This window comes from Scyliorhinus torazame, chromosome 1 (assembly GCF_047496885.1).
Source record: "Scyliorhinus torazame isolate Kashiwa2021f chromosome 1, sScyTor2.1, whole genome shotgun sequence".
NCBI lineage: Eukaryota > Metazoa > Chordata > Chondrichthyes > Carcharhiniformes > Scyliorhinidae > Scyliorhinus > Scyliorhinus torazame.
The window spans coordinates 413,971,237-413,997,017 of NC_092707.1; the positions used below are offsets into that span (position 1 = coordinate 413,971,237).

The 25,781-nt window shown below is 49.4% G+C and overlaps 1 protein-coding gene across 1 annotated transcript in view; it reads left to right on the forward strand.

Annotated features, from left to right (window-relative positions):
- Positions 1 to 838: 838 nt before the first annotated feature.
- The window catches only part of LOC140424809 (basement membrane-specific heparan sulfate proteoglycan core protein-like), a 70,518-nt gene continuing 45,575 nt past the window's right edge, over positions 839 to 25,781 (forward strand). Inside the window, exon 1 of the mRNA XM_072508290.1 lies at positions 839 to 1,157. Within this exon, the coding sequence (XP_072364391.1) occupies positions 839 to 1,157 (319 nt within the window). The remainder of the gene's footprint in view (positions 1,158 to 25,781) is intronic.

The window sequence follows — 25,781 nt, forward strand, 5'->3', positions numbered from 1 at the left end:
GTACATGAAAAGAGAATACGTAACAGGTCAACACAAGGTACACAATGTAGTGGGAGAATGATGTTTTAAGAGATAAGTGGTTATATAAGATGTAAGAAGAGGATCTGTGTGAGAGAGCTCCACCCTTCAACAACTAGAATGGACAAGTCTTGGCAGCCTTGTAGGCCTCAGCGACCCTGACATCCGATCCGGTTTCATCACCGGAACCACCGGCCCCGCATAGTTGCTAAAACAAAGTGGCTGAATTATACGTAGGCTCTCCAATCGCTGCAGTTCACCCTCGACCTTCCCAACAATAGCATGAGGGACTGGCCAAACCCTGAAAAAACAGGGCTGGGCCTGCGGATCCACTTGGATTTTCACCACGTCCCCCTTCGTTCGCCCAAGGCCCAGCCCGAAAACACGCGGCACCGCTGAGACAGCAGCACCTGTATCCAACTCCATTTGGATTCAATGTCCATTGATCGGCACAGGGATGTGAATCGGTGCCACCCTTGGTGCAGCCACACACTTCAGCTACACTTCCAACTTGTCTCCAGCCTCTTCAATACGGGGCTGCACCTAACTCATCCCGGGCGGTCAGGGCGTTGTCCATCACGCTGCCGGCAGCCTCGGCGGCCTTGGTGGCCTCAGAGACCCTGACATCCACACTCCTCGCCGGGGGAGGAGTTGGTACCTCTCGGATCTGGACAGGGTGTGCAGAGTGGCTCAGGGTCTCTATAACTCAGTTCCGCAGCATCGCGGCGGTCCATTCTAGCTCTTGTTGTTCCCAAAGGGAGGAGAATTTGGTTTCAATGATTTTCAATAAATGTTTCCACCATTTACATTTTTGCAGCAAATGTGTCCCTCGCTGTGTGAACTCTTCATGTTAAACCAACTTAATGTGGGCAACTTGCACTCAGTGAATCATAAACGTCACTTATCAAAATCCACCCAGAAGGGGAGCAGCTATTGGCTCATTGTCGCTGCTTCCTCTTTAACTTCGTTACCTCCTGTGAAAAAGGAGATTAAAGCAGCTTCTGTCGGCTGGGACACTTTGTGTTTCAATGTATTTACTGGACCTGCAATAAACGGTGTGGATAAAGAGGATTGTTATTCTGTTGAGATGATCAGTAAAACTCTTTTTGCTGTGACTCTGTCACTCTGTGTTTCTGGGGGTAAGTACAAGTTTTAGTTTGGTTTGGAGAAGTTTAACTTGTTCTAAAAGAACTCTCCCTGGTTTGTGCTGCGGTGTCTCTGCACCTGTAACTTGTGTGAATTCTAGAGTTAGAACATTCAAACTGGACATGAGAGTTTCAGCAGAATTTATCACCACATTGAGAATGTTCAGTGCACCTGACACAGAGTTACACAGACTGGGAACACGGGTCAGAAAACTCGGTTTCCCATTCTTCTCTGTTACTCATTTAATGTGACAATGGGTTTGAGTGACAGTCTGCACATTAAGTGGGTGTATTTAGGAAGGATTGAATTAATGTGCACATTAAGCGGATGTATTTGGGGTGGTTGAATTAACCTTCACATTAAGTGGGTGTATTTAGGAAGGATTGAATTAATCTGCACATTAAGTGGGTGTATTTAGGAAGGATTGAATTAATCTGCACATTAAGTGGGTGTATTTAGGAAGGATTGAATTAATCTGCACATTAAGTGGGTGTATTTAGGAAGGATTGAATTAATCTGCACATTAAGTGGGTGTATTTAGGAAGGATTGAATTAACCTTCACATTAAGTGGGTGTATTTGGGGTGGTTGAATTAACCTTCACATTAAGTGGATGACACAAAGATTGGTCGGGTGTTTAACAGTGAGTTTGAGCTACTTGGGTTACAGGAAGATATATACGGGATGGTCAAATGGGCAAAAAAGCAGCAGATGGAATTCACCCTGAAAAGTGTGAGGTGATCCACTTTGGAAGGAGTAATGTGACAAAGAAGTATTAAATGAATGGCCTGACACTGGGACGTTCCGAGGAACAAAGGGACCTGGCCGTGTTTGTCCATAGATCTCTGAAGGCAGACGCGCAGGCTAATCGGGTGGTAAAAAATGCATATGGGACACTTGCCTTTATCAATCGAGGCATAGATACAAAAGCAGGGAGGTCATGTTGGAGTTGTATCGAACTTTGGTGAGGCCACAGCTGGAGTACTGTGTGTAATTCTGATCGCCACATCGCAGGAATGATGATTGAACTGGAGGGGCTGCAGAGGAGATTCAACAGGCTCTCGCCTGGGGTGGAACGTTTAAGTTATGGAGAGAGGTTGGATAGGATTGGGTTGTTTTCGCTAAAGCAGATAAGACTGAGGGTGACCTGATCGAGGTGCACAGGACTATGAGGGGCATGGACAGTGTGGACAGGGAGCAGCTGTTCCCCTTTGTTGAAGGGTCAGTTATGAGGAGAGATAAGTTCAAGGTGAGGGGCAGGAGGTTTAGGGGGGGTTTGAGGAAAAACCTGTTTACCCAGAGGGTGGTGAGGGTCTGGAACTCAACGCCTGGGAGGGTGGTGAGGGACTGGAACGCACTGCCTGGGAGGGTGGTGAGGGTCTGGAACGCGCTGCCTGGGAGGGTGGTGAGGGTCTGGAACGCGCTGCCTGGGAGGGTGGTGAGGGTCTGGAACGCACGGCCTGGGAGGGTGGTGAGGGTCTGGAACGCGCTGCCTGGGAGGGTGGTGAGGGTCTGGAATGCACTGCTTGGGAGGGTTGTGAGGGTCTGGAACGCACTGCCTGGGAGGGTTGTGAGGGTCTGGAACGCACTGCCTGGGAGGGTGGTGAGGGACTGGAACGCGCTGCCTGGGAGGGTGGTGAGGGTCTGGAACGCACTGCCTGGGAGGGTGGTGAGGGTCTGGAACGCGCTGCCTGGGAGGGTGGTGAGGGTCTGGAACGCACTGCCTGGGAGGGTGGTGAGGGTCTGGAACGCACTGCTTGGGAGGGTTGTGAGGGTCTGGAACGCACTGCCTGCGAGGGTGGTGAGGGTCTGGAACGCACTGCCTGGGAGGGTGGTGAGGGACTGGAACGCGCTGCCTGGGAGGGTGGTGAGGGTCTGGAACGCACTGCCTGGGAGGGTGGTGAGGGTCTGGAACGCGCTGCCTGGGAGGGTGGTGAGGGTCTGGAACGCACTGCCTGGGAGGGTGGTGAGGGTCTGGAACGCACTGCTTGGGAGGGTTGTGAGGGTCTGGAACGCACTGCCTGCGAGGGTGGTGAGGGTCTGGAACGCACTGCCTGGGAGGGTTGTGAGGGTCTGGAACGCACGGCCTGGGAGGGTGGGAGAGGCGGGTTGCCTCACATCCTTTAAAAAGTACCTGGATGGGGACTTAGCCGTCTTAACATTCAAGGTAATGGGCCAAGTGCTGGCCAATGGGATTAGGTCGGCAGGTCAGGTGTTTTCCATGTGTGGGTGCAGACTCGATGGGTCGAAGGGCCTCTTCTGCACTGTGTGAATCTGTGATTCTGGGCTTAGCTCCACTGCTGCTGTAGAATGTCAGCCTGCGCTCTCACCAGATCTGTTTCACAGACAGAATACAGTCAGGAACATCCTCATCATCTCCCAAGCTGCCGATCAAAGGGACAGGCTCTCTGCCGGGAATGGGATTGGTTAATCTTCCAGAGTTCAGTCCTGCCTTCTCAGAACAAGAAGTGCAAACCGGGCCAGAAAGGGGAAGCACCATTTTCTGCATCAAAGTGGAGCCTCACTGTCCTTGTGATATTGTGATGATCCAAGGGTGATTGCAGAGTGTGGACCCTCCACAGTGTCCTGTAGAGATGGGGGTGGGAAAAATATATCTTCATCTTATTGGGAGTTCTTTTCTGCCTGATTTAACAAGGTCAGTTTTGTGTGAGAAAAGCACACGAGGGATTTAGTACAAATATTTTGCATATTCTCAGGAGAAATATCAGATGGAAATTATACCCCGTTCATCTTGAAATCCTGGATTGCCGAATTCAGTTTGAAACAATCAGACGGGGAGATCAGGGATACCGAAGGTTAGATTAGTTTCAGTGAAGAAAATATGGAAACCAGTTGAACTTTTGTCTGTTGTATTTCCCCCCCTGAAATACAGTCTCAGTAATGAGCAGTGTGTTCTGCAGTAACATCAGTCTGTCCTGTTGTATTTCCCCCTGAAATACAGTCTCAGTAATGAGCAGTGTGTTCAGCAGTAACATCAGTCTGTCCTGTTGTATTTCCCCCTGAAATACAGTCTCAGTAATGAGCAGTGTGTTCAGCAGTAACATCAGTCTGTCCTGTTGGCTCCGCTCTAAGTTCCAACAGCTCTTTAAATCCATTCATAAAAAACACTCCAATTCCAAAAGCAATATTGCAGCTTTCTCCTTTCCCCAGTACTTGTTGTGGAATTGTGGAGTATCTCGGTGTGTGATATTCTGCCTCGAATATACATTATCCAAATTCACAGAGTCCCAGAGTTTTTCCAGCACGGAAAGAGGCTCTTCAGCCCATCATCCCCGTGCTGACCATCCAGCACCGATCTATTCTAACCCCATTCTCCAGCACTTGGTCCGTAGCCTTGTACATTGTGGTGTTCCAAGTGTTTATCTAAATGGTTGCTCTTTCCCACATTAAAACAGTGACTACACTTCAAAAGAACATCATTGGCTGGAAAGCACGTTGAGAGGTCGAGTAGATGTGTAAAGTGCTGCATAAATACAAATTGTTCTTTCTTTTACACCCAGATTATTGATGAATTCTGGCTCATTGCTCATTACTAATTCAAATGTGTCCCTAATGCGTCTGAAACATATTCTGAACACTGTTCAACCCACAGGAACCCCTGGCCATGAGCTCACACATCTACACAGAACGTTGTTACTGATGCTGATAAGAAGCTGTCATCAGCCTCAGTAGAGGCCACACACAGAGGCCTCAGGTCAGACAGGAAACAAGGGTGTAAAGAAAAGGCAGCAGCAAACCACATCCTAGAAACCACAAAGTCACCATTTACACCAGAACCTCCTCACAACAGCAAGTGAATTCCAGGTTGTAATGTCCAAGACGTTTTACTTCATTTTTCCCACTCTGTGGAGCGCACGGGAGCACAGTGGTTAGCACTGTTGCTTCACAGCTCCAGGGTCCCAGGTTCGATTCCAGGCTTGGGTCACTGTCTGTGCGGAGTCTGCAAATTAGACCATAAGACCATAAGGCAGAGGAGTGGAAGTAAGGCCATTCGGCCCATCGAGTCCACTCCACCATTCAATCATGGCTGATTTAAACTCCATTTACCCGCTCTCTCTCCATAGCCCTTAATTCCTCGAGAAATCAAGAATTTATCAACTTCTGTCTTAAAGACACTCAACGTCCCGGCCTCCACCGCCCTCTGTGGCAATGAATTCCACAGACCACCACTCTCTGGCTGAAGTTCTCCCCGTTTCTGCGTAGGTTTCCTCCGGGTGCTCCAGTTTCCTCCTGGGGCCTAACCAGCGTTTTATACAGCTCCAGCATAACCTCCCTGCTCTTCTATTCAATGCCTCGGTTAATAAAGACAAGAATCCCATTGGCCTTCTTAACCACCTTATCAACCGTTCCTGCTGTCTTCTGAGATCTGTGAACCTGCATACCAAGGTCCCTTTGATCCTCTCTACTTCCCAGGATCCGACCATTCATTGGATATTCCTGGGCCTTGTTAGTCCTCCCAAAATGCATCACCTCACACTTTTCATGGTTCAATTCCATTTGTCACTCTTCTGCCCATCTAACCAGCCTGTCCCGCTCATGATACTAAGCTTGGCCAAAACCATCAGCATTTCCTCGTGCCGTATTCCTCTATACCCATCCTATTCATGTGTTTGTCAAGATGCCTTTTGAACGCCATTAATGTATCTGCTTCCACAACCTCCTCTGGCAACGCGTTCCAGGCACTCACCACCCTCTGCGTACAAAACCCTGCCTCTCACATCTCCTCTAACCTTTGCACACGGACCTGAAACCTATGCCTCCTGGCGACTGAACCCTCCACCCTGGGAAAGAGTGTCTGCCCATCCACTCTATCCATGCCTCTCATGATCTTGTCGATCTCTATCAGGCCACCCCTCAACCTCATGCTTCTCATGAAAACAGTCCGAGTCAATTCAGCCTCTCCGAATAGCTAACACCCTCCAGATCAGGCAACATCCTGGTAAACCTCCATTGCACCCTCTCCAAATCCTCCACATCCTTCTGGTAGTGAGGCGACCAGAATTGTGCACAATATTCCAAGCGTAGCCTTGCCAAAGTTCTATACAAATGGAGCATGACTTGCCAGTTTTTATACTCTGTGCCCCATCCAATGAAGGCAAGAATTCCATATGCTTTCTTGACTACCTTGTCCACTTGTGTTGCCACTTTTAAAGATCTGTGGACCAGCACACCCAGATCTCTTTAACTTTCTATATCCATTTACGGTATATTTCCGCTCTATGTTAGATCTACCAAAATGCATTACCTCACATTTGTCTGGATTAAACTCCATTTGCCATTTCTCTGCACAAGTCTCCAACCTATCTATGTCCTCCTGTATCTTCTGACAATCCTCAACACTATCTGCCACTCCTTGGTGTCATCCGCAAACTTACGAATCAGACAAGCGACATTTTCCTCCAAATCGTTTACGTGTACTACAAACAACAGAGGCCCCAGCACAGATCCCTGTGGAACACCACTAGTCCCAACCTTCCATTCAGAAAAGCACCCTTCTACTGCTACCTTTGCCTTCTATGACCGAGCCTGTTCTGTATCCATCTTACCACCTCATCTCTGATCCCGTGTGACTTCACCTTTTGTACCAGTCTGCCATGAAGCACCTTGTCAAAGGCCATCCACCCCCATCCCCTCATCAATCATCTTTGTCACCTCCTCAAAAATCTCAATCAAGTTAGTGAGGCACGACTTCCCCTTCACAAAACCATGCTGTCTATCGCTAATGAGTCATTTGTTTACAAATGGGTATAAATCTATCCCTGCTAATCCCCTCCAACGTTAGCTACTACTGACGTGAGGCTCACCGGCCGATAGTTTCCAGGATTATCCCTGCTACCTTTCTTAAAAAGCGCTACCACATTAGCTATTCGCCAGTCCTCTGGGATCTCACCTGTAGCCAATGAGGATACAAAGATGTGAGTCAAGGCCCCAGCAATTTTCACCCTTGCTCCCCTCAGTATTCTGGGGTAAATCCCATCTGACCCAGGAGACATAGCGACCTTAATATCTTTTGAAAGACTCAATATCTCCTCCTTTTCGATGTCACATGACCCAGACTGTCCACACACCCTACCCAAGAATCATCTTCCACAAACTCCTATTTTTTGGTGAACACTGATGCAAAATATTCATTTAGTACTTGCCCATTTCCTCTGGCTCAACACATAGATTCCCCCCACTGTCCTTAAGTGGTCCAATCCTTTTCCTGGCCACCCCCTTGCTTTTTTACTTGTGAATAAAAAGCTTTGGGATTCACCTTAATCCTACCTGCCAAGGAGGTTTCATGACCCCCTCCTCGCCCTCCTAATTTCCCGCTTAAGTATCTTCCTACTTTCTTTTTCCTCCTCAATGGTTTTGACTGTTCCCACCATTCTAGACCGTACAAAAGCCTCCTTTTTCTTTTTGACGAGGTTCACAATATCCCTCGTTATCATCTGTGAATTTACTTTCATACCTCCCACATTCTGGGTCAAAGTTAATTGGATTAGGCCAGTTTTCAGAGGCTAGATTCACAGTATAAAAGTGATCCCCTACAGTGCAGACTTTGTTTGCACTGAGTGCTGAATTTGGTGCATTTTGAGTGCTATAGTAAGAGTTTGGTGACCGAGGGAGTTAGGTGAGGAGGGAGTAAGGTGCTCCTTTCATTTTGTTTCCGACATTTCCGCAAAGAGTGAGAAGAGAGCCAGGAGTTTACAGACAGTGTAGCTGACTGGAAGCAGAATCGGAGGGCGGAGATCTAGTTAGTCCACAGGGCAGCTATATTCTGTCAGGTAAGAGGGGATGGAGGCTAGGCCAGTTGCATGCTCCTCCTGTAGGATGTGGGTGGTGAGGGACACCACCGGTGTCCCCGCTGACTATACCTGCGGGAAGTGCACCCAACTTCAGCTCCTCAAAGACCGTGTGAGGGAACTGGAGCTGAAGATGGATGAACTTCGGATCATCCGGGAGGCAGAGGGGGTGATTGAGAAGAGTTACAGGGAGGTAACCACACCCAAGGTACAGGACAAGAATAGCTGGGTTACAGTCAGGGGGAAAGGAACAAACAGGCAGTCAGTGCAGGGATCCCTCGTGGCCGTTCCCCTTCAAAACAAGTATACCGTTTTGGATGCTGTTGGGGGGGATGACCTCCCGGGGGAAGGCCCGAGCAGCCAGGTCTCTGGCACTGAGTCTGGCTCTGGGGCTCAGAAGGGAAGGGGGGAGAATAGAAAAGCAATAGTTGTAGGAGATTCAATGGTTAGGGGAATAGATAGGAGATTCTGTGGTCGCGAGCGAGACTCCCGGAAGGTATGTTGCCTCCCGGGTGCCAGGGTCAGGGATGTCTCGGATCGTGTCTTCAGGATCCTTAAGGGGGAGGGGGAGCAGCCAGAAGTCGTGGTGCACATTGGTACCAACGACGTAGGTAGGAAAAGGGGTGTGGAGGTAATAAACAAGTTTAGGGAGTAAGGCTGGAAGTTAAAAGCCAGGACAGACAGAGTTGTTATCTCTGGTTTGTTGCCGGTGCCACGTGATACCGAGGCTAGGAATAGGGAGAGAGTGCAGTTGAACACGTGGCTGCAGGAATGGTGTAGGAGGGAGGGCTTCAGGTATTTGGATAATTGGAGTGCATTCTGGGGAAGGTGGGACCTGTACAAGCAGGACGGGTTGTATCTGAACCAGAGGGGCACCAATATCCTGGGAGGGAGGTTTTCTGGTACTCTTCGGGAGGGTTTAAACTAATTTGGCAGGGGAATGGGAACCGGATTTGTAGTCCAGCAACTAAGGTAGCCGATATTCAGGACGCCAAAGCGTGTAATGAGGCAGTGGGGAAGGGAACACTGACAAAGGAGAGTACTTGCAGGCACGGAGATGGGTTGAAGTGTATAGACTTCAACGCAAGAAGCACCAGGAATAAGGTGGGTGAACTTAAGGCATGGATATGTACTTGGGACTACGATGTGGTGGCCATCACGGAAACTTGGATAGAAGAGGGGCAGAAATGGTTGTTGGAGGTCCCTGGTTATAGATGTTTCAATAAGATTAGGGAGGGTGGTAAAAGAGGTGGGGGGGTGGCATTGTTAATTAGAGATAGTATAACAGCTGCAGAAAGGCAGTTCGAGGAGTATCACCCGACTGAGGTGGTATGGGTTGAAGTCAGAAATAGGAAAGGAGCAGTCACCTTGTTAGGAGTTTTCCATAGGCCCCCCAATAGTAGCAGAGATGTGGAGGAACAGATTGGGAAACAGATTTTGGAAAGGTGCAGAAGTCATAGGGTAGTACTCATGGGTGACTTTAACTTCCCAAATATTGAGTGGAAACTCTTTAGATCAAATAGTTTGGATGGGGTGGTGTTTGTGCAGTGTGTCCAGGAAGCTTTTCTAACACAGTATGTAGATTGTCCGACCAGAGGAGGGGCAATATTGGATTTAGTTGGTAATGAAACCAATTTACTTGGTAATGAAACAGGGCAAGTGATAGATTTGTTAGTGGGGGAGCATTTTGGAGATAGTGACCACGATTCTGTGACTTTCACTTTAGTAATGGAGAGGGATAGGTGCGTGCAACAGGGCAAGGTTTACAATTGGGGGAAGGGTAAATACGATATTGTCAGACAAGAATTGAAGTGCATAAGTTGGGAACATAGGCTGTCAGGGAAGGACACAAGTGAAATGTGGAACTTGTTCAAGGAACAGGTACTACGTGTCCTTGATATGTATGTCCCTGTCAGGCAGGGAAGAGATGGTCGAGTGAGGGAACCATGGTTGACAAGAGAGGTTGAATGTCTTGTTAAGAGGAAAAAGGAGACTTATGTAAGGCTGAGGAAACAAGGTTCAGACAGGGCATTGGAGGGATACAAGATGGCCAGGAGGGAACTGAAGAAAGGGATTAGGAGAGCTAAGAGAGGGCATGAACAATCTTTGGCGGGTAGGATCAAGAAAAACGGCAAGGCCTTTTACACATATGTGAGAAATATGAGAATGACTAGAGCGAGGGTAGGTCCGATCAAGGACAGTAGCGGGAGATTGTGTATTGAGTCTGAAGAGATAGGAGAGGTCTTGAACGAGTACTTTTCTTCTGTATTTACAAATGAGAGGGGCGATATTGTTGGAGAGGACAGTGTGAAACAGACTGGTAAGCTCGAGTAAATACTTGTTAGGAAGGAAGATGTGTTGGGCATTTTGAAAAACTTGAGGATAGACAAGTCCCCCGGGCCTGACGGGATATATCCAAGGATTCTATGGGAAGCAAGAGATGAAATTGCAGAGCCGTTGGCAATGATCATTTTGTCCTCACTGTCAACGGGGGTGGTACCAGGGGATTGGAGAGTGGCGAATGTCGTGCCCCTGTTCAAAAAAGGGACTAGGGATAACCCAGGGAATTACAGGCCAGTTAGTCTTACGTCGGTGGTAGGCAAAGTAATGGAAAGGGTACTGAAGGATAGGATTTCTGAGCATCTGGAAAGACACTGCTTGATTAGGGATAGTCAGCATGGATTTGTGAGGGATAGGTCTTGCCTTACAAATCTTATTGAATTCTTTGAGGAGGTGACCAAGCATGTGGATGAAGGTAAAGCAGTGGATGTAGTGTACATGGATTTTAGTAAGGCATTTGATAAGGTTCCCCATGGTAGGCTTCTGCAGAAGGTAAGGAGGCATGGGATAGTGGGAAATTTGGCCAGTTGGATAACAAACTGGCTAACCGATAGAAGTCAGAGAGTGGTGGTGGATGGCAAATATACAGCCTTGATCCCAGTTAACAGTGGCGTACCGCAGGGATCAGTTCTGGGTCCTCTGCTGTTTGCGATTTTCATTAATGACTTGGATGAGGGAGTTGAAGGGTGGGTCAGTAAATTTGCAGACGATACGAAGATTGGTGGAGTTGTGGATAGTGAGGAGGGCTGTTGTCGGCTGCAAAGAGACATAGATAGGATGCAGAGCAGGGCTGCGAATTTGCAGATGGAGTTTCACCCTGAAAAGTGTGAGGTTGTCCATTTTGGAAGGACAAATATGAATGTGGAATACAGGGTTAACGGTAGAGTTCTTGGCAATGTGGAGGAGCAGAGAGATCTTGGGGTCTATGTTCATTCATCTTTGAAAGTTGCCACTCAAGTGGATAGAGCTGTGAAGAAGGCCTATGGTGTGCTCGCGTTCATTAACAGAGGGATTGAATTTAAGAGCCGTGAGGTGATGATGCAGCTGTACAAAACTTTGGTAAGGCCACATTTGAAGTACTGTGTACAGTTCTGGTCACCTCATTTTAGGAAGGATGTGGAAGCTTTGGAAAAGGTGCAAAGAAGATTTACCAGGATGTTGCCTGGAATGGAGAGTAGGTCTTATGAGGAAAGGTTGAGGGTGCTAGGCCTTTTCTCATTAGAACGGAGAAGGATGAGGGGCGACTTGATAGAGGTTTATAAGATGATCAGGGGAATAGATAGAGTAGACAGTCAGAGACTTTTTCCCCGGGTGGAACAAACCATTACAAGGGGACATAAATTTAAGGTGAAAGGTGGAAGATATAGGAGGGGTATCAGAGGTAGGTTCTTTACCCAGAGAGTAGTGGGGGCATGGAATGCACTGCCTGTGGAAGGAGTTGAGTCGGAAACATTAGGGACCTTCAAGCAGCTATTGGATAGGTACATGGATTACGGGAAATGATATAGTGTAGATTTATTTGTTCTTAAGGGCAGCACGGTAGCATTGTGGATAGCACAATTGCTTCACAGCTCCAGGGTCCCATGGTCGATTCCGGCTTGTGTCACTGTCTGTGCGGAGTTTGCACGTCCTCCCCGTGTCTGCGTGGTTTTCCTCCGGGTGCTCCGGTTTCCTCCCACAGTCCAAAGATGTGCAGGGTAGGTGGATTGGCCATGATAAATTGCCCTTAGTGTCCAAAATTGCCATTGGTGTTGGGTGGAGGTGTTAAGTTTGGGTAGGGTGCTCTTTCCAAGAGTCGACGCAGACTCAGGGGGCCGAATGGACTCCTTCTGCACTGTAAATTCAATGATAATCTATGATTAATCTAGGTCAAAGGTTCGGCACAACATCGTGGGCCGAAGGGCCTGTTCTGTGCTGTATTTTCTATGTATTCACATCCAGATCATTGATGTACACGACAGACAACAAGGGACCCAGCACCGATCCCTGTGGAACATCACTGGACACAGATTTCCAGTCACAAAAACAACCTTCAATCATCACCCTCTGCCTCCTACCACTGAGCCAGGATTGGATCCAGTTCGACAAATTGCCCTGGATCCCATGGGCTCTTACCTTCTTCATCAGCCTCCCGTGTGGCACTTTGTCAAAAGCCTTACTAAAGTCCATGTAGACTAGATCAACTGCATCATCGACACACCTAGTCACTTCCTCAAATAATTCAATCACATTTGGGAGACCTGGGCAGGATTCTCCGTTTCTGAGCCTAAGTGTTGACGCCGACACAGAATTAGTGAAATTTCACGACAGCAAAACTGCCGCCGAACCCGGATCGATTCAGTGACTGTGGAGGGGCAGCACCGGCACCACGTGGAACACAATCAATTCCAATGGGAAATGGTGCGGGATTGGCCGGGTCCGTGATTGACACTCAGGAGGCTGACAAGCTGCAGCTGCACAGACACAGTACACTCCCCACACACACTCATCCCAACCGCACACACACATTACACTCCCAACACACACTCATCCCAGCCGCACACACACATTACACTCCCCACACACACTCATCCCAGCCGCACACACACATTACACTCCCCACACACACTCATCCCAGCCGCACACACACATTACACTCCCCACACACACTCATCCCAGCCACACACACACATTACACTCCCAACACACACTCATCCCAGCCGCACACACACATTACACTCCCCACACACACTCACCCCAGCCACACACACACATTACACTCCCCACACGCACTCATCCCAGCCGCACACACACATTACATTCCCCACACACACTCATCCCAGCCGCACACACACATTACACTCCCCAAACACACTCATCCCAGCCGCACACACACATTACACTCCCCACACACACTCATCCCAGCCGCACACACACATTACACTCCCCCCACACACTCATCCCAGCGCACACACACATTACACTCTCCACACACACTCATCCCAGCCGCACACACACATTACACTCCCCACACACACTCATCCCAGCTGCACACACACATTACACTCTCCACACACATTCATCCCAGCCGCACACACACATTACACTCCCCACACACACTCATCCCAGCCGCACACTCACATTACACTCCCCACACACACTCATCCCAGCTGCACACACACATTACACTCTCCACACACATTCATCCCAGCCGCACACACACATTACACTCCCCACACACACTCATCCCAGCCACACACACACATTACGCTCCCCACACACACTCATCCCAGCTGCACACACACATTACACTCTCCACACACATTCATCCCAGCCGCACACACACATTACACTCCCCACACACACTCATCCCAGCCGCACACACACATTACACTCCGCACACACACTCATCCCAGCCGCACACACACATTCCACTCCCCACACACACTCATCCCAGCAGCACACACACATTACACTCCCCACACACACTCATCCCAGCCGCACACACACATTACACTCCCCACACACACTCATCCCAGCTGCACACACACATTACACTCTCCACACACACTCATCCCAACAGCACACACACATTACACTCCCCACACACATTACACTCCCCACACACACTCATCCCAGCCGCACACACACATTACACTCCCCACACACACTCATCCCAGCTGCACACACACATTACACTCTCCACACACACTCATCCCAGCCACACACACACATTACACTCCCCACACACACTCATCCCAGCCACACACACACATTACACTCCCCACACACACTCACCCCAGCCGCACACACATATTACACTCCCCACACACACTCATCCCAGCCGCACACACACATTACACTCCCCACACACACTCATCCCAGCCGCACACACACATTACACTCCCCACACACACTCATCCCAGCTGCACAGACACATTACACTCCCCACACACACTCATCCCAGCCGCACACACACATTACACTCCCCACACACACTCACCCCAGCCGCACACACACATTACACTCCCCACACACACTCATCCCAGCCGCACACACACATTACACTCCCCACACACACTCACCCCAGCCGCACACACACATTACACTCCCCACACACACTCATCCCAGCCGCACACACACATTACACTCCCCACACACACTCATCCCAGCCGCACACACACATTACACTCCCCACACACACTCATCCCAGCCGTACATACACATTACACTCCCCACACACACTCATCCCAGCCGCACACACACATTACACTCCCCACACACACTCATCCCAGCCGCACACACACATTACACTCCCCACACACACTCACCCCAGCCGCACACACACATTACACTCCCCACACACACTCATCCCAGACACCAAGATGGCACTGATTGTGCTGGAGTGCGCCCACACAGCTGATGGGTTGGCTGGGGCCAGAGGGCACCTAGGCGGTTCTCTGGGGGAGGGACCTCTACATCCCCTGGCCCTAAGTTCACTGTGGGCTGTTAGCTGCATGGCTGCCTTGCCGGCTGCGGCAATGGTGTTCCGTGCCCGTCCACCCCGACCCCACAGCCCACCTCCTGACCCCCCCCCGCTCCTCCCCCCGGCCCTGGCAGAAGCTCCCGGTGTAGAAGTATAAAAAGATGGCCATGATAAACCGCGAGGCTTGCTGGGACATTATATTTGGTCAGTTTAGGATTCGCGCTTCCTTCAGCAGCTAACACTGATCAAGCTGTCAACCTTTCTAACCACATGTTGCAAACGTTTCTGTAGAAACGTAGACCACCCGTTTCCTTGTTGAAATATAAATACAACAAGGGTGAGATGTCCAACACCAGGCATGAAAATAGCAAAGGGGACAAGGGGAGGTCATCCCTTATAAGGGAATACGACCTGAAAGATGAATGCTGATTGGATGACACTGTTAAAGTGATTAATCAGATAAGAATAACAATGCTGAAAAAGGTGTCGACAAATCGAGAGCTCCGTGTGACGACTCTTCACAGCTCTGTGTGAGAAAGGGACACGTTCAAGCGTACAGACTGAGTGAGGAGATTTGGGCAGCACGATAGCATAGTGGTTAGCATTATGGCTTCACAGCGCCAGGGTCCCAAGTTCGATTCCCGCTTGGGTCACTGTCTGTGTGGAGTCTGCACGTTCTCCCCGTGTCGGCGTGGGTTTCCTCCGGGTGCTCCGGTTTCCTCGCACAGTCCAAAGATGTGCAGGTTAGGTGGATTGGCCATGATAAATTGCCCTTAGGTTGGATGGGGTTGCTGGATTGCGGGGATGGGGTGGAGGTATGGCCTTGAGTGGGGTGCTCTTTCCAGGAGCTGGTGCGGACTCGATGGGCCGAGTGGCCTCCTCTGCATTGTAAATTCTAGGAATCTGGATCAAAGCGGGAATTTGGTGCAGAGACAAATTTTTCACCCTTCAGAAAGTTGCCTTGTTCTGCTACAGGAGAGCAGGCGAGATATTTGATGAGTATTTCACCTTCTGTGAGGCAGCATTTGGGAAAAAAGACAAATTCAAGGACACAGGAAATTGATGAATTGATTGGTTGGTCAGAGATCAGTGTGAGGAGCAGTGTGTGAAATCCAGTGTCTGAAATAAGGGAAAGTTAGGATCTATATACTGAGGCAATACCAGTCCCAACGTAGAATAGAGTTAATGCTCCAGCAGTAGAGGTACGACATGGCAGGACAGCTCAGTGGAGTGGAATGTGTGTCCTGTAATGTGGACGCTACCAATTTCCTAAAGGAGCGTGTGTGCAGCAAGTGTTGCCAGCTGCAGAAACCTGAGCTGTGGATTTCAGAGCTGGAGCGCCGGCTGGAGTCACTGTGGCACATCGGCGAGGCTGAGAGCTACGTGGATCGCACGTTCAGAGAGGTGGTCACACCGCAGCTTCAGGGTTTGGAAACAGAGAGGGAATGGGTAACCACCAGGCAGTCCAGGAGCACGAAGCAGGTTGTGCGGGACTCCCCTGGGGTCCCATTCACCAATGGGGTTCTGTTTCAGACACTGGTGAGGGTGTTGATACCTCAGAGGATTACAGTCAGAGTCAGGTTTGTGGCACCGTGAGGGGCTCGGCTGGACAGCAGGAGAGGAAGAAGAAAGGAAAAGCAATAGTGATAGGGACTCGATAGTGAGGGGAATAGACGGCCGTTTCTGTCGCCGTAGACGTGACTCGGGGGTGGTATGTTACCCCTCTGGTGCCAGGGTCAAGGGTGTGACAGAACGGCTGCAGGACATTCATCTGGGGATGGACAAGCAGCCAGAGGTTGTGGTCCACACTGGGACCAATGACTTTAGACAGGAAGGGGGATGGGGTCCTGCAGTCACAATTTAGGGAGCTCGTAGGAAATGATCAAGCAGGACCCTGTATGTCATAATCTCTGGATTACCCCCAGTGCCAGATGAAAGTGAGGACAGAAATAGGAGGATGACCGTAAGACATAGAAGTAGAATTAGGCCACTCGGCCCATCAAGATGGCTCCGCCATTCAATCATGGCTGATATTTTTCTCATCCCCATTCTCCTGCCTTCTCCCCATAACCCCTGATCCCGACATTGATCAAGAACCTATCTATCTCTGTGTTAAAGACACTCAGTGATTTGACCTCCACAGCCTTCTGCGGCAAAGAGTTCCACAGATTCACCACCCTCTGGCTGAAGAAATTCCTCCTCATCTCTGTTTTAAAGGATCGTCCCTTTAGTCTGAGATTGTGTCCTCTGGCTCTAGTTTTTCCCACAAGTGGAAACATCCTCTCCACGTCCACTCTATCCAGGCCTCGCAGTATCCTGTACGTTTCAATAGGATTCCCCCTCAGAAGTCCATCCCTGGTCCTGTATTCCCGCCCTCTTGACATGAATGCTAACATTGCATTTGGCGACTCCCGGTGGCGCGTGCGAGCGGAGCGGTCATGCTGGAGAGGGTCTCCCGCTGGTCGGCGGCATTTCGGTGTTTTCCGGGGGTTTCGCCGGTCGGGATTTCTTCGGCCGTTGGGGCCTGAGGGACGGGTCCCGGGTCGGGCAGATTTGGAGCCGGTGGGGACCCCCGTGACCGGCGGAGCAGGGGCATCGAGCCCGAAGCAAGCGGCGGGGGAGGAGCGTGGCCTGAGGCGAGGCCTGAATCCAGCCCGAATGTAGAGGGGGAGCAGCGCACACCGGGTGGCTTCCCGCTGAAAATGCATGTTTGGGAAGTTTGAAGTCCGGTCCCAGGAGAAGAGATGTTTTGAACTTTGATTTTTGGAATTTAAAATTTTTTTTATTAAAAAGTTTTTTCTTAATTTAAAAAAAAAATCTAAATGTAGTTTTTCAATTTTTAAAATTTATTTTATTATTTATCTCGAGATTGAAGAAAGAAGAATAAAAATATTAAGTGGTTAAGGGACGCCACAAACAGCTGTGAAGAAGGGAGGAAACGGGGGTTCACCGCCAAAGGAGAGGACCAGTAACAGCGCTGACAAGATGGCAGATGCCGGACCGCGTGGTGGGGCCGCACTGCTTACAGTGGAAAGGATGACCGAGGTGATGGCTGTGGAGCTGGAGAAGCAGTGTGCGAGGTACGTGGAGGCGTTGAGGAAGGAGATGGCGGTCGCACTGAGATCATTGGTGGAGGAGGCAATCGCCCCGGTGAGGGTGGATGTGGCAAAGACATCGGCCGAGGTGAGAGAACAGGGCGAGAAGATGAAGGAAGTGGAGGAGGCCGTGTCGCAGCACAGCGACCAGCTCACCTCGATGGGACACGAACTACAGAGGGTGGTGGAGGCCAACAGAGGACTCCGAGCAAAACTCGAGGACTTGGAGAAACGCTCGAGGCGGCAAAATCTGAGAATTGTGGGCTTACCTGAAGGGGCAGAGGGCTCAAGGCCAACAGAGTACTTTGCTGAGAGGCTGGCGGAGTTGATGGGAGATGGTGAAGACCCCTCCCGGTATGAACTGGACCGAGCTCATCAATCGTTAAGGCCGAAACCCAAAGTAAACGAGCCGCCGAGAGCAGTAATTATCTGTTTCCATAAATACCACATGAAGGAGAAGGTGTTAAACTGGGCGAAGCAGAAGCGGGAGGTGCAGCGGGATGGTGCGAGAGTTCGGATTTACCAGGACTTGGCGGTGGAGTTAGTAAAGAGACGAGCGGCGTCCAGCCGAGTGAAAGCGGCACTGTACAACAAGGGACTGCGATTTGGTATGGTGTACCCGGCAAAGCTGAGGGTGACGGACAACGCCAAAGATCTTTCATTTGAAACGGTGGAGGCGGCTGAGGCGTTCATGAAGGCAGAAGGCTTGGGACAGAAGTGAGCAGTGGAGCTGGAAGAGAGATCGTCGACTGTGATTGGGGTGCTGGAAAATGTATAAATGTTATAACTTGCTTTTCACTGACATGTATTGTCACTGACTTGACTTCACATTGTTATAGAGTTTAAGTTTTTGTTTGGTTTGATTGGCATTTTTGCTCCTAGGAGCAGGAGTCGGCCATCTGGCCCCTTCGAGCCTACTCCGACATTCAATGAGATCATGGCTGATCTTTTGTGGACTCAGCTCCACTTTCCGGCCCGAACACCATAACCTTTAATCCCTTTATTCTTCAAAAAACGACCTATCTATCTTTATCTTAAAAACATTTCATGAAGGAGCCTCTACTGCTTCACTGGGCAAGGAATTCCATAGATTCACAATGCTTTCGGTGAAGAAGTTCCTCCTAAACTCAGTCCTTAATCTACTTTCCCTTATTTTGAGGCTATGCCCCCTCGTTCTGCTTTCACTCGCCAGTGGAAACAACCTGCCCGCATCTATCCTATCTATTCCCTTCATAATATTATATGTTTCTATAAGATTCCCCCTCATCCTTCTAAATTCCAACGAGTACAGTCCCAGTCTACTCAACCTCTCCTCATAATCCAACCCCTTCAACTCTGGGATTAACCTAGTGAATCTCCTCTGCACACCCTCCAGCGCCAGTACGTCCTTTCTCAAGTAAGGAGACCAAAACTGAACACAATACTCCAGGTGTGGCCTCACTAACTGATGCACTAAGCGTAAAGAACCACAAAGACATGTGAGACTTTAACCAAGGCTTTAATACACTACAAAGGAAGCTTACCTGACACAGACGACCCCAGACAAAATGGGTCAGGTCTCAGAAGCGGGGTCTTATACCTAACTCCCGGGGGAGTGGCCAAGGTGGAGCTCTCCGTGGCCAGGTCAGGTTACATACAGGTGACCGAACCTCTACAGAGCTACAGTACAATACACAGTACTACAGGGCCACATTACACACAACTATTATATAACTATGTACAATGCGAGGGAAGTACAGTGGTGTATCACCACACTAACACCTGATACAATTGCAGCATAACCTCCCTAGTCTTAAACTCCATCCCTCTAGCAATGAAGGACAAAATTCCATTCGGATTGGATTGGCTTGGATTTGTTTATTGTCACGTGTACCGAGGTACAGTGAAAAGTATTTTTCTGCGAGCAGCTCAACAGATCATTAAGTACATGAGAAGAAAAGGGAATAAAAGAAAATACATAATAGGGCAACACAAGGTTTACAATGTAACTACAGAAGCACTGGCATCGGATGAAGCATACAGGGTGTAGTGTTAATGAGGTCAGTCAGAAAGAGGGTCATTTAAGAGTCTGGTGACAGTGGGGAAGAAGCTGTTTTTGAGTCTGTTCGTGCGTGTTCTCAGACTTCTGTATCTCCTGCCCGATGGAAGAAGTTGGAAGAGTGAGTAAGCCGGGTGGGAGGGATCTTTGATCATGCTGCTCGCTTTCCCCAGGCAGCGGGAGGTGTAGATGGAGTCAATGGATGGGAGGCAGGTTCGTGTGATAGACTGGGCGGTGTTCACGACTCTCTGAAGTTTCTTGCGGTCCTGGGCCGAGCAGTTGCCATACCAGGCTGTGATGCAGCCCGATAGGATGCTTTTTATGGTGCATCCGTAAAAGTTGGTAAGGGTTAATGTGGACATGCTAAATTTCCTTAGTTTCCTAAGGAAGTATAGACGCTGTTGTGCTTTCTTCTTGGTAGCGTCGACGTGGGTGAACCAGGACAGATTTTTGGAGATGTGCACCCCTCGGAATTTGAAACTGTTAACCATCTCCGCCTCGGCCCTGTTGATGCTGACAGGGGTATGTACAGTACTTTGCTTCCTGAAGTCAATTACCAGCTCTTTAGTTTTGCTGGCATTGAGGGAGGGATTGTTGTCGCTACACCACTCCACTAGGTTCTCTATCTCCCTCCTGTATTCAGACTCGTCGTTATTCGAGATCCGGCCCACTATGGTCGTATCGTCAGCAAATTTGTAGATGGAGTTGGAACCAAGTTTTGCCACGCAGTCATGTGTGTACAGGGAGTAGAGTAGGGGGCTAAGTACACAGCCTTGCGGGGCGCCGGTGTTGAGGACTATTGTGGAGGAGGTGTTGTTGTTCATTCTTACTGATTATGGTCTGTTGGTCAGAAAATCGAGGATCCAGTTGCAGAGTGCGGCGCCATGTCCTAGGTTTTGGAGCTTTGATATGAGCTTGGCTGGGATTATGGTGTTGAAGGCGGAGCTGTAGTCAATAAATAGGAGTCTAATGTAGGAGTCCTTGTTTTCGAGATGCTCTAGGGATGAGTGTAGGGCCAGGGAAATGGTGTCTGATGTGGACTGGTTGCAGCGGTATGCGAATTGCAGTGCATCAAGGTGTTCTGGGAGTATGGAGGTGATGCGCTTCATGATCAACCTCTCGAAGCACTTAATTACGACTGAAGTCAGGGCCACTGGTCGGTAGTCATTGAGGCACGTTGCCTGGTTCTTCTTTGGTACCGGTATGATGGTGGTCTTCTTGAAGCAGGTGGGGACCTCGGAGTGGAGTAAGGACAGGTTAAAGATGTCCGCAAATACCTCTGCCAGCTGGTCCGCGCAGGCTCTGAGTGCACGACCAGAGATCCTGTCCGGGTCCGTCGCCTTCCGAGGGTTCACTTTCAGGAAGGCCAATCTGACTTCGGAAGCTGTGATGGTGGGTATGGGTGAATTATGGGCTGCTGGGGCATTCGAAAGCGGATTGTTGGTTACCTGCTCGAACCGAGCATAGAATGCATTGAGTTCATCGGGGAAGGGTGCGCTGCTGCCAGAGATACTGTTCGGCTTCACTTTTTAGCCCGTTATGTTGTTTAGTCCTTGCCACAACCGCCGAGAGTCTGTCTGTGACTCTAGCTTGGTTTGATATTCTCTCTTGGCATCTCTGATGGCCTTGCGGAGGTCGTACCTGGATTACTTGTTTCGGTCAGGGTCGTCTGCCTTGAAGGCCTCAGATCCGTCCTTCAGTAGGGAGGCAATCTCGCGATTGAGCCATGGTTTCCGGTTGGGGAATGCACGTACTGCTTTCTTTGGCACGCAGCCGTCCACACATTTGCTGATGAAGTCTGTGACGGTGGTGGCATACTCATTTAAGTTGGTCGCTGAGTTCTTAAATATGGACCAGTCCACTGTCTCTAAGCAGTCACGTAAGAGCTCTTCTGTCTCCTCGGAACAGCACTGCACAACCTTCTTAGCTGGATTCTCCCGCTTGAGTATCTGCTTGTATGCCGGGAGAAGGAGCACCGTCTTATGGTCTGATTTCCCAACGTGTGATCGAGGGATGGAACGGTAGGCGCCTTTGATTCTTGAGTAGCAGTGGTCAAGAGTGTTGTTGCCCCTGGTGGGACAGGAGATGTGCTGGTGGAATTTTGGCAGTACACTCTTGAGGTTGGCTTTGTTGAAGTCTCCGGCCATGAGGAACAAGGCCTCCAGGTGTTCTGTTTCGTAGTTGTTTATTACTGTTTATAGTTCGTCAAGCACCTTCCTCACTTCTGCCTGGGGTGGGATGTAGACTGCTGTGATAATGGCTGAAGTGAACTCACGTCTTCTTAATCACCTGTAAACCAACTTTCTGCGACTCATGCACTAGCACACCCAGGTCTCTCTGCACAGCAGCATGTTTTAATATTTGATCATTTAAATAATAATCCCTTTTGCTGTTATTCATACCAAAATGGATAATCTCACATTTGTCAACATTGTATTCCGTCTGCCAGACCCTAGCCCTTGGGTGTAACTCTCGAGCGCCCTAACTGAACCTTCATGTCTCATCTTTACATAAGCCTCCTCCTTCCTCGAGACAAGTGTTTCAACTGCTTTAGTAAACCACGGTTCCCTCGCTCGACCACTTTCTCCCTGACTAACAGGTACATACTTATCAAGGACGCGCAGTAGCTGTTCCTTGAACAAGCTCCACATTTCCATTGTGCCCATCCCCTGCAGTTTTCCTCTCCATCCGATGCATCCTAAGTCTTGCCTCATCGCATCATAATTATCATAGAATTTACAGTGCAGAAGGAGGCCATTCGGCCCATCGAGTCTGCCCCGGCTCTTGGAAAGAGCACCCTACCCAAGGTCAACACCTCCACCCTATCCCCATAACCCAGTAACCCCACCCAACACTAAGGGCAATTTTGGACACTAAGGGCAATTTATCGTGGCCAATCCACCTAAACTGCGCATCTTTGGACTGTGCGAGGAAACCGGAGCACCCGGAGGAAACCCACGCACACACGGGGAGGATGTGCAGACTCCGCACAGACAGTGACCCAAGCCGGATTCGAACCTGGGACCCTGGAGCTGTGAAGCAATTGTGCTATCCACAATGCTACCTTGCTGCCTTTCCCCCAGATATAACTCTTGCCCTGCGGTATATACCTATCCCTTTCCATCACTAAAGTAAACGTAATCGAATTGTGGTCACTATCACCAAAGTGCTCACCTACCTCCAAATCTAACACCTGTCCAATATGGCCTCGCCTCTCGTTGGCCTATCTACATACTGTGTCAGGAAACCCTCCTGCACACATTGGACAAAAACAGACCCATCTCAAGTACTCGGACTATAGCGTTTCCAGTCAATATTTGGAAAGTTAAAGTCCCCCATAACAACGACCCTGTTGCTTTCGCTCCGATCCAGAATCATCTTTGCAATCCTTTCCTCTACATCTCTGGAACTTTTCGGAGGCCTATAGAAAACCCCTAACTGGGTGACCTCTCCTTTCCGGTTTCTAACCTCAGCCCATACGACCTCAGTAGACGAGTTGCTCACGGATGGGTGAGTAAATTTGCAGATGACATTAAAGTCGGTGGAGTTGTGGACAGTGCGGAAGGATGTTACAAGATCGAGAGGGACATAGATAAGCTACAGCGTTGGGCTGAGAGGTGGCAAATGGAGTTTAATGAAGAAAAGTGTGAGGTGATTCATTTTGGAAGGAATAACAGGAAGACAGAGTACTGGGCTAATGGTAAGATTCTTGGCAATGTGGATGAGCAGAGAGATCTTGGTGTCCATGTACATAGATCCCTGAAAGTTGCCACCCAGGTTGAGAGGGTTGTTAAGAAGGCGTACGGTGTGTTAGCTTTTATTGGTAGAGGGATTGAGTTTCGGAGCCACGGGGTCATGTTGCAGCTGTACAAAACTCTGGTGCGGCCGCATTTGGAGTATTGCGTGCAATTCTGGCCGCCGCATTATAGGAAGGATGTGGAAGCATTGGAAAGGGTGCAGAGGAGATTTACCAGGATGTTCCCTGGTATGGAGGGAAGATCTTATGAGGAAAGGCTGAGGGACTTGACGCTGTTTTCGTTAGAGAGAAGAAAGTTAAGAGGTGACTTTATTGAGGCATACATGAGGATCAGAGGATTAGATAGGGTGGACAGTGAGAGCCTTTTTCCTCGGATGGTGACGTCTAGCACGAGGGGACATAGCTTTAAATTGAGGGGAGATAGAAGTAGGACAGATGTCAGAGGTAGGTCCTTTACTCAGAGAGTAGTAAGGGCGTGGAATGCCCTGCCTGCAACAGTAGTGGACTCACCAACACTAAGGGCATTCAAATGGTCATTGGATAGACATATGGATGATAAGGGAAAAGTGTAGATGGGCTTCAGAGTGGTTTCAGAGGTCGGTGCAACATCGAGGGCCAAAGGGCCTGTACTGCGCTGTAATGTTCTATGTTCCATGTTCACTCGAGATGTTGAGGTGAGTAACACACAGATCCTGCCCACCATCGCGCTGCGTCACTCCTGTTACACTCAGCACCTCTCTGCTGGGGCCACTAGTTTGTGCCCTTCAGCTCCAAGCAGAGCTGGTCTTTTTGGACAGAATGTGCTGCGGGACCCATGGACCATCCACTCCAATGGTCCTACGTTCCCCCAGAGGTGTGGTGCGTGGTGAACGGGTTGCTGAGGAAGACAAGTGGGACAATGAGGAAGGAGGTTTGTGCAAGTGCGGGTGGGGAGGAGGGGATGGGGCAGGGTGGGAATGTCCATCACCATAGCAACTGGATCCACAACATCTGCTGCGATGGTTGCTGGGGGTTCAGGGCTGCCCACTTTAACATTGGCTGATGACTCTGGTGCATCACCCTCAGACTCGAGCTGAGGAGAGGTACAACGCTGCTCACACCTCCACACCCTCCCTCATAGAGCAGACCATCGTACCTCTGAAGATGCGACAGGAAGGAAAATAAGAAAAGTGATAGGCAGAGAAATCAAGGCCCTTTGTCTGATAATGAAGTTGTAAAAAAGTGTAGGGATGGAACAAGGAACGTTAAAAGGACTAACCTTAAGGTTTTATACCTGAACGTGCAGATCATTTGAAATAATGGATGAATTAGTTGTGCAGATAGATGTCAAGGGATTGGACCACTGAAAAATGAGGCTGAAGAAGTAATAATAGGAAACAAAGAAATGGCCGAGGAACTGAATAGTTACTTTGCATCAGAATTCATGGTGGAAGACACCAGTGGGATGCCAGAGCTCCAGGAGAATCAGGGGGCAGAGGTGAGTGTCATGGCCATCGCTAAGGAGAAGGTTCTGGGGAAACTGGAAGGTCTGAAGGTGGATAAATCCCCTGGACCGGATGGACTACACCCCAGGATTCTGAAAGAGAAGCTGAGGAGATTGCAGAGGCATTGCTGATGATCTTTCAGGAATCATTGGAGGCAGGGAGGGCCCCAGTGAACTGGAAAGTGGCTAATGTAATACGGCTGTTTCAGAAGGGAGGGAAGCAGAAGACGGGAATTTATAGGCCGATAGCTTGACTTCGGTCATTGGTAAGCTTTTCGAGTGCATTATTAAAGATGAGATCGCGGAGTACTTGGAAGTGCATCGTGAAATTGGACTGAGTCACACGGCGTCGTCAAGGGGAGGTCATGTCTGACAAATCTGTTAGAGTTCTTTGAGGAGGTAACAAGGAAGTTAGACAAAGGAGAACCAGTGGATATGATTTATTTAGATTTCCAGAAGGCGTTTGACAAGGTGCCACATAGGGGACTGTTAAATAAGTTAAGGTGTTAAGGGTAAGATCCTGGTGTGGATAGAGGATTGGCTGACTGGCAGAAGGCAGAGAGTGGGGGTAAAGGGATCTTTTTCAGGATGGCAGCTGGTGACAAGTGGTGTGCCTCAGGGGTCTGTGCTG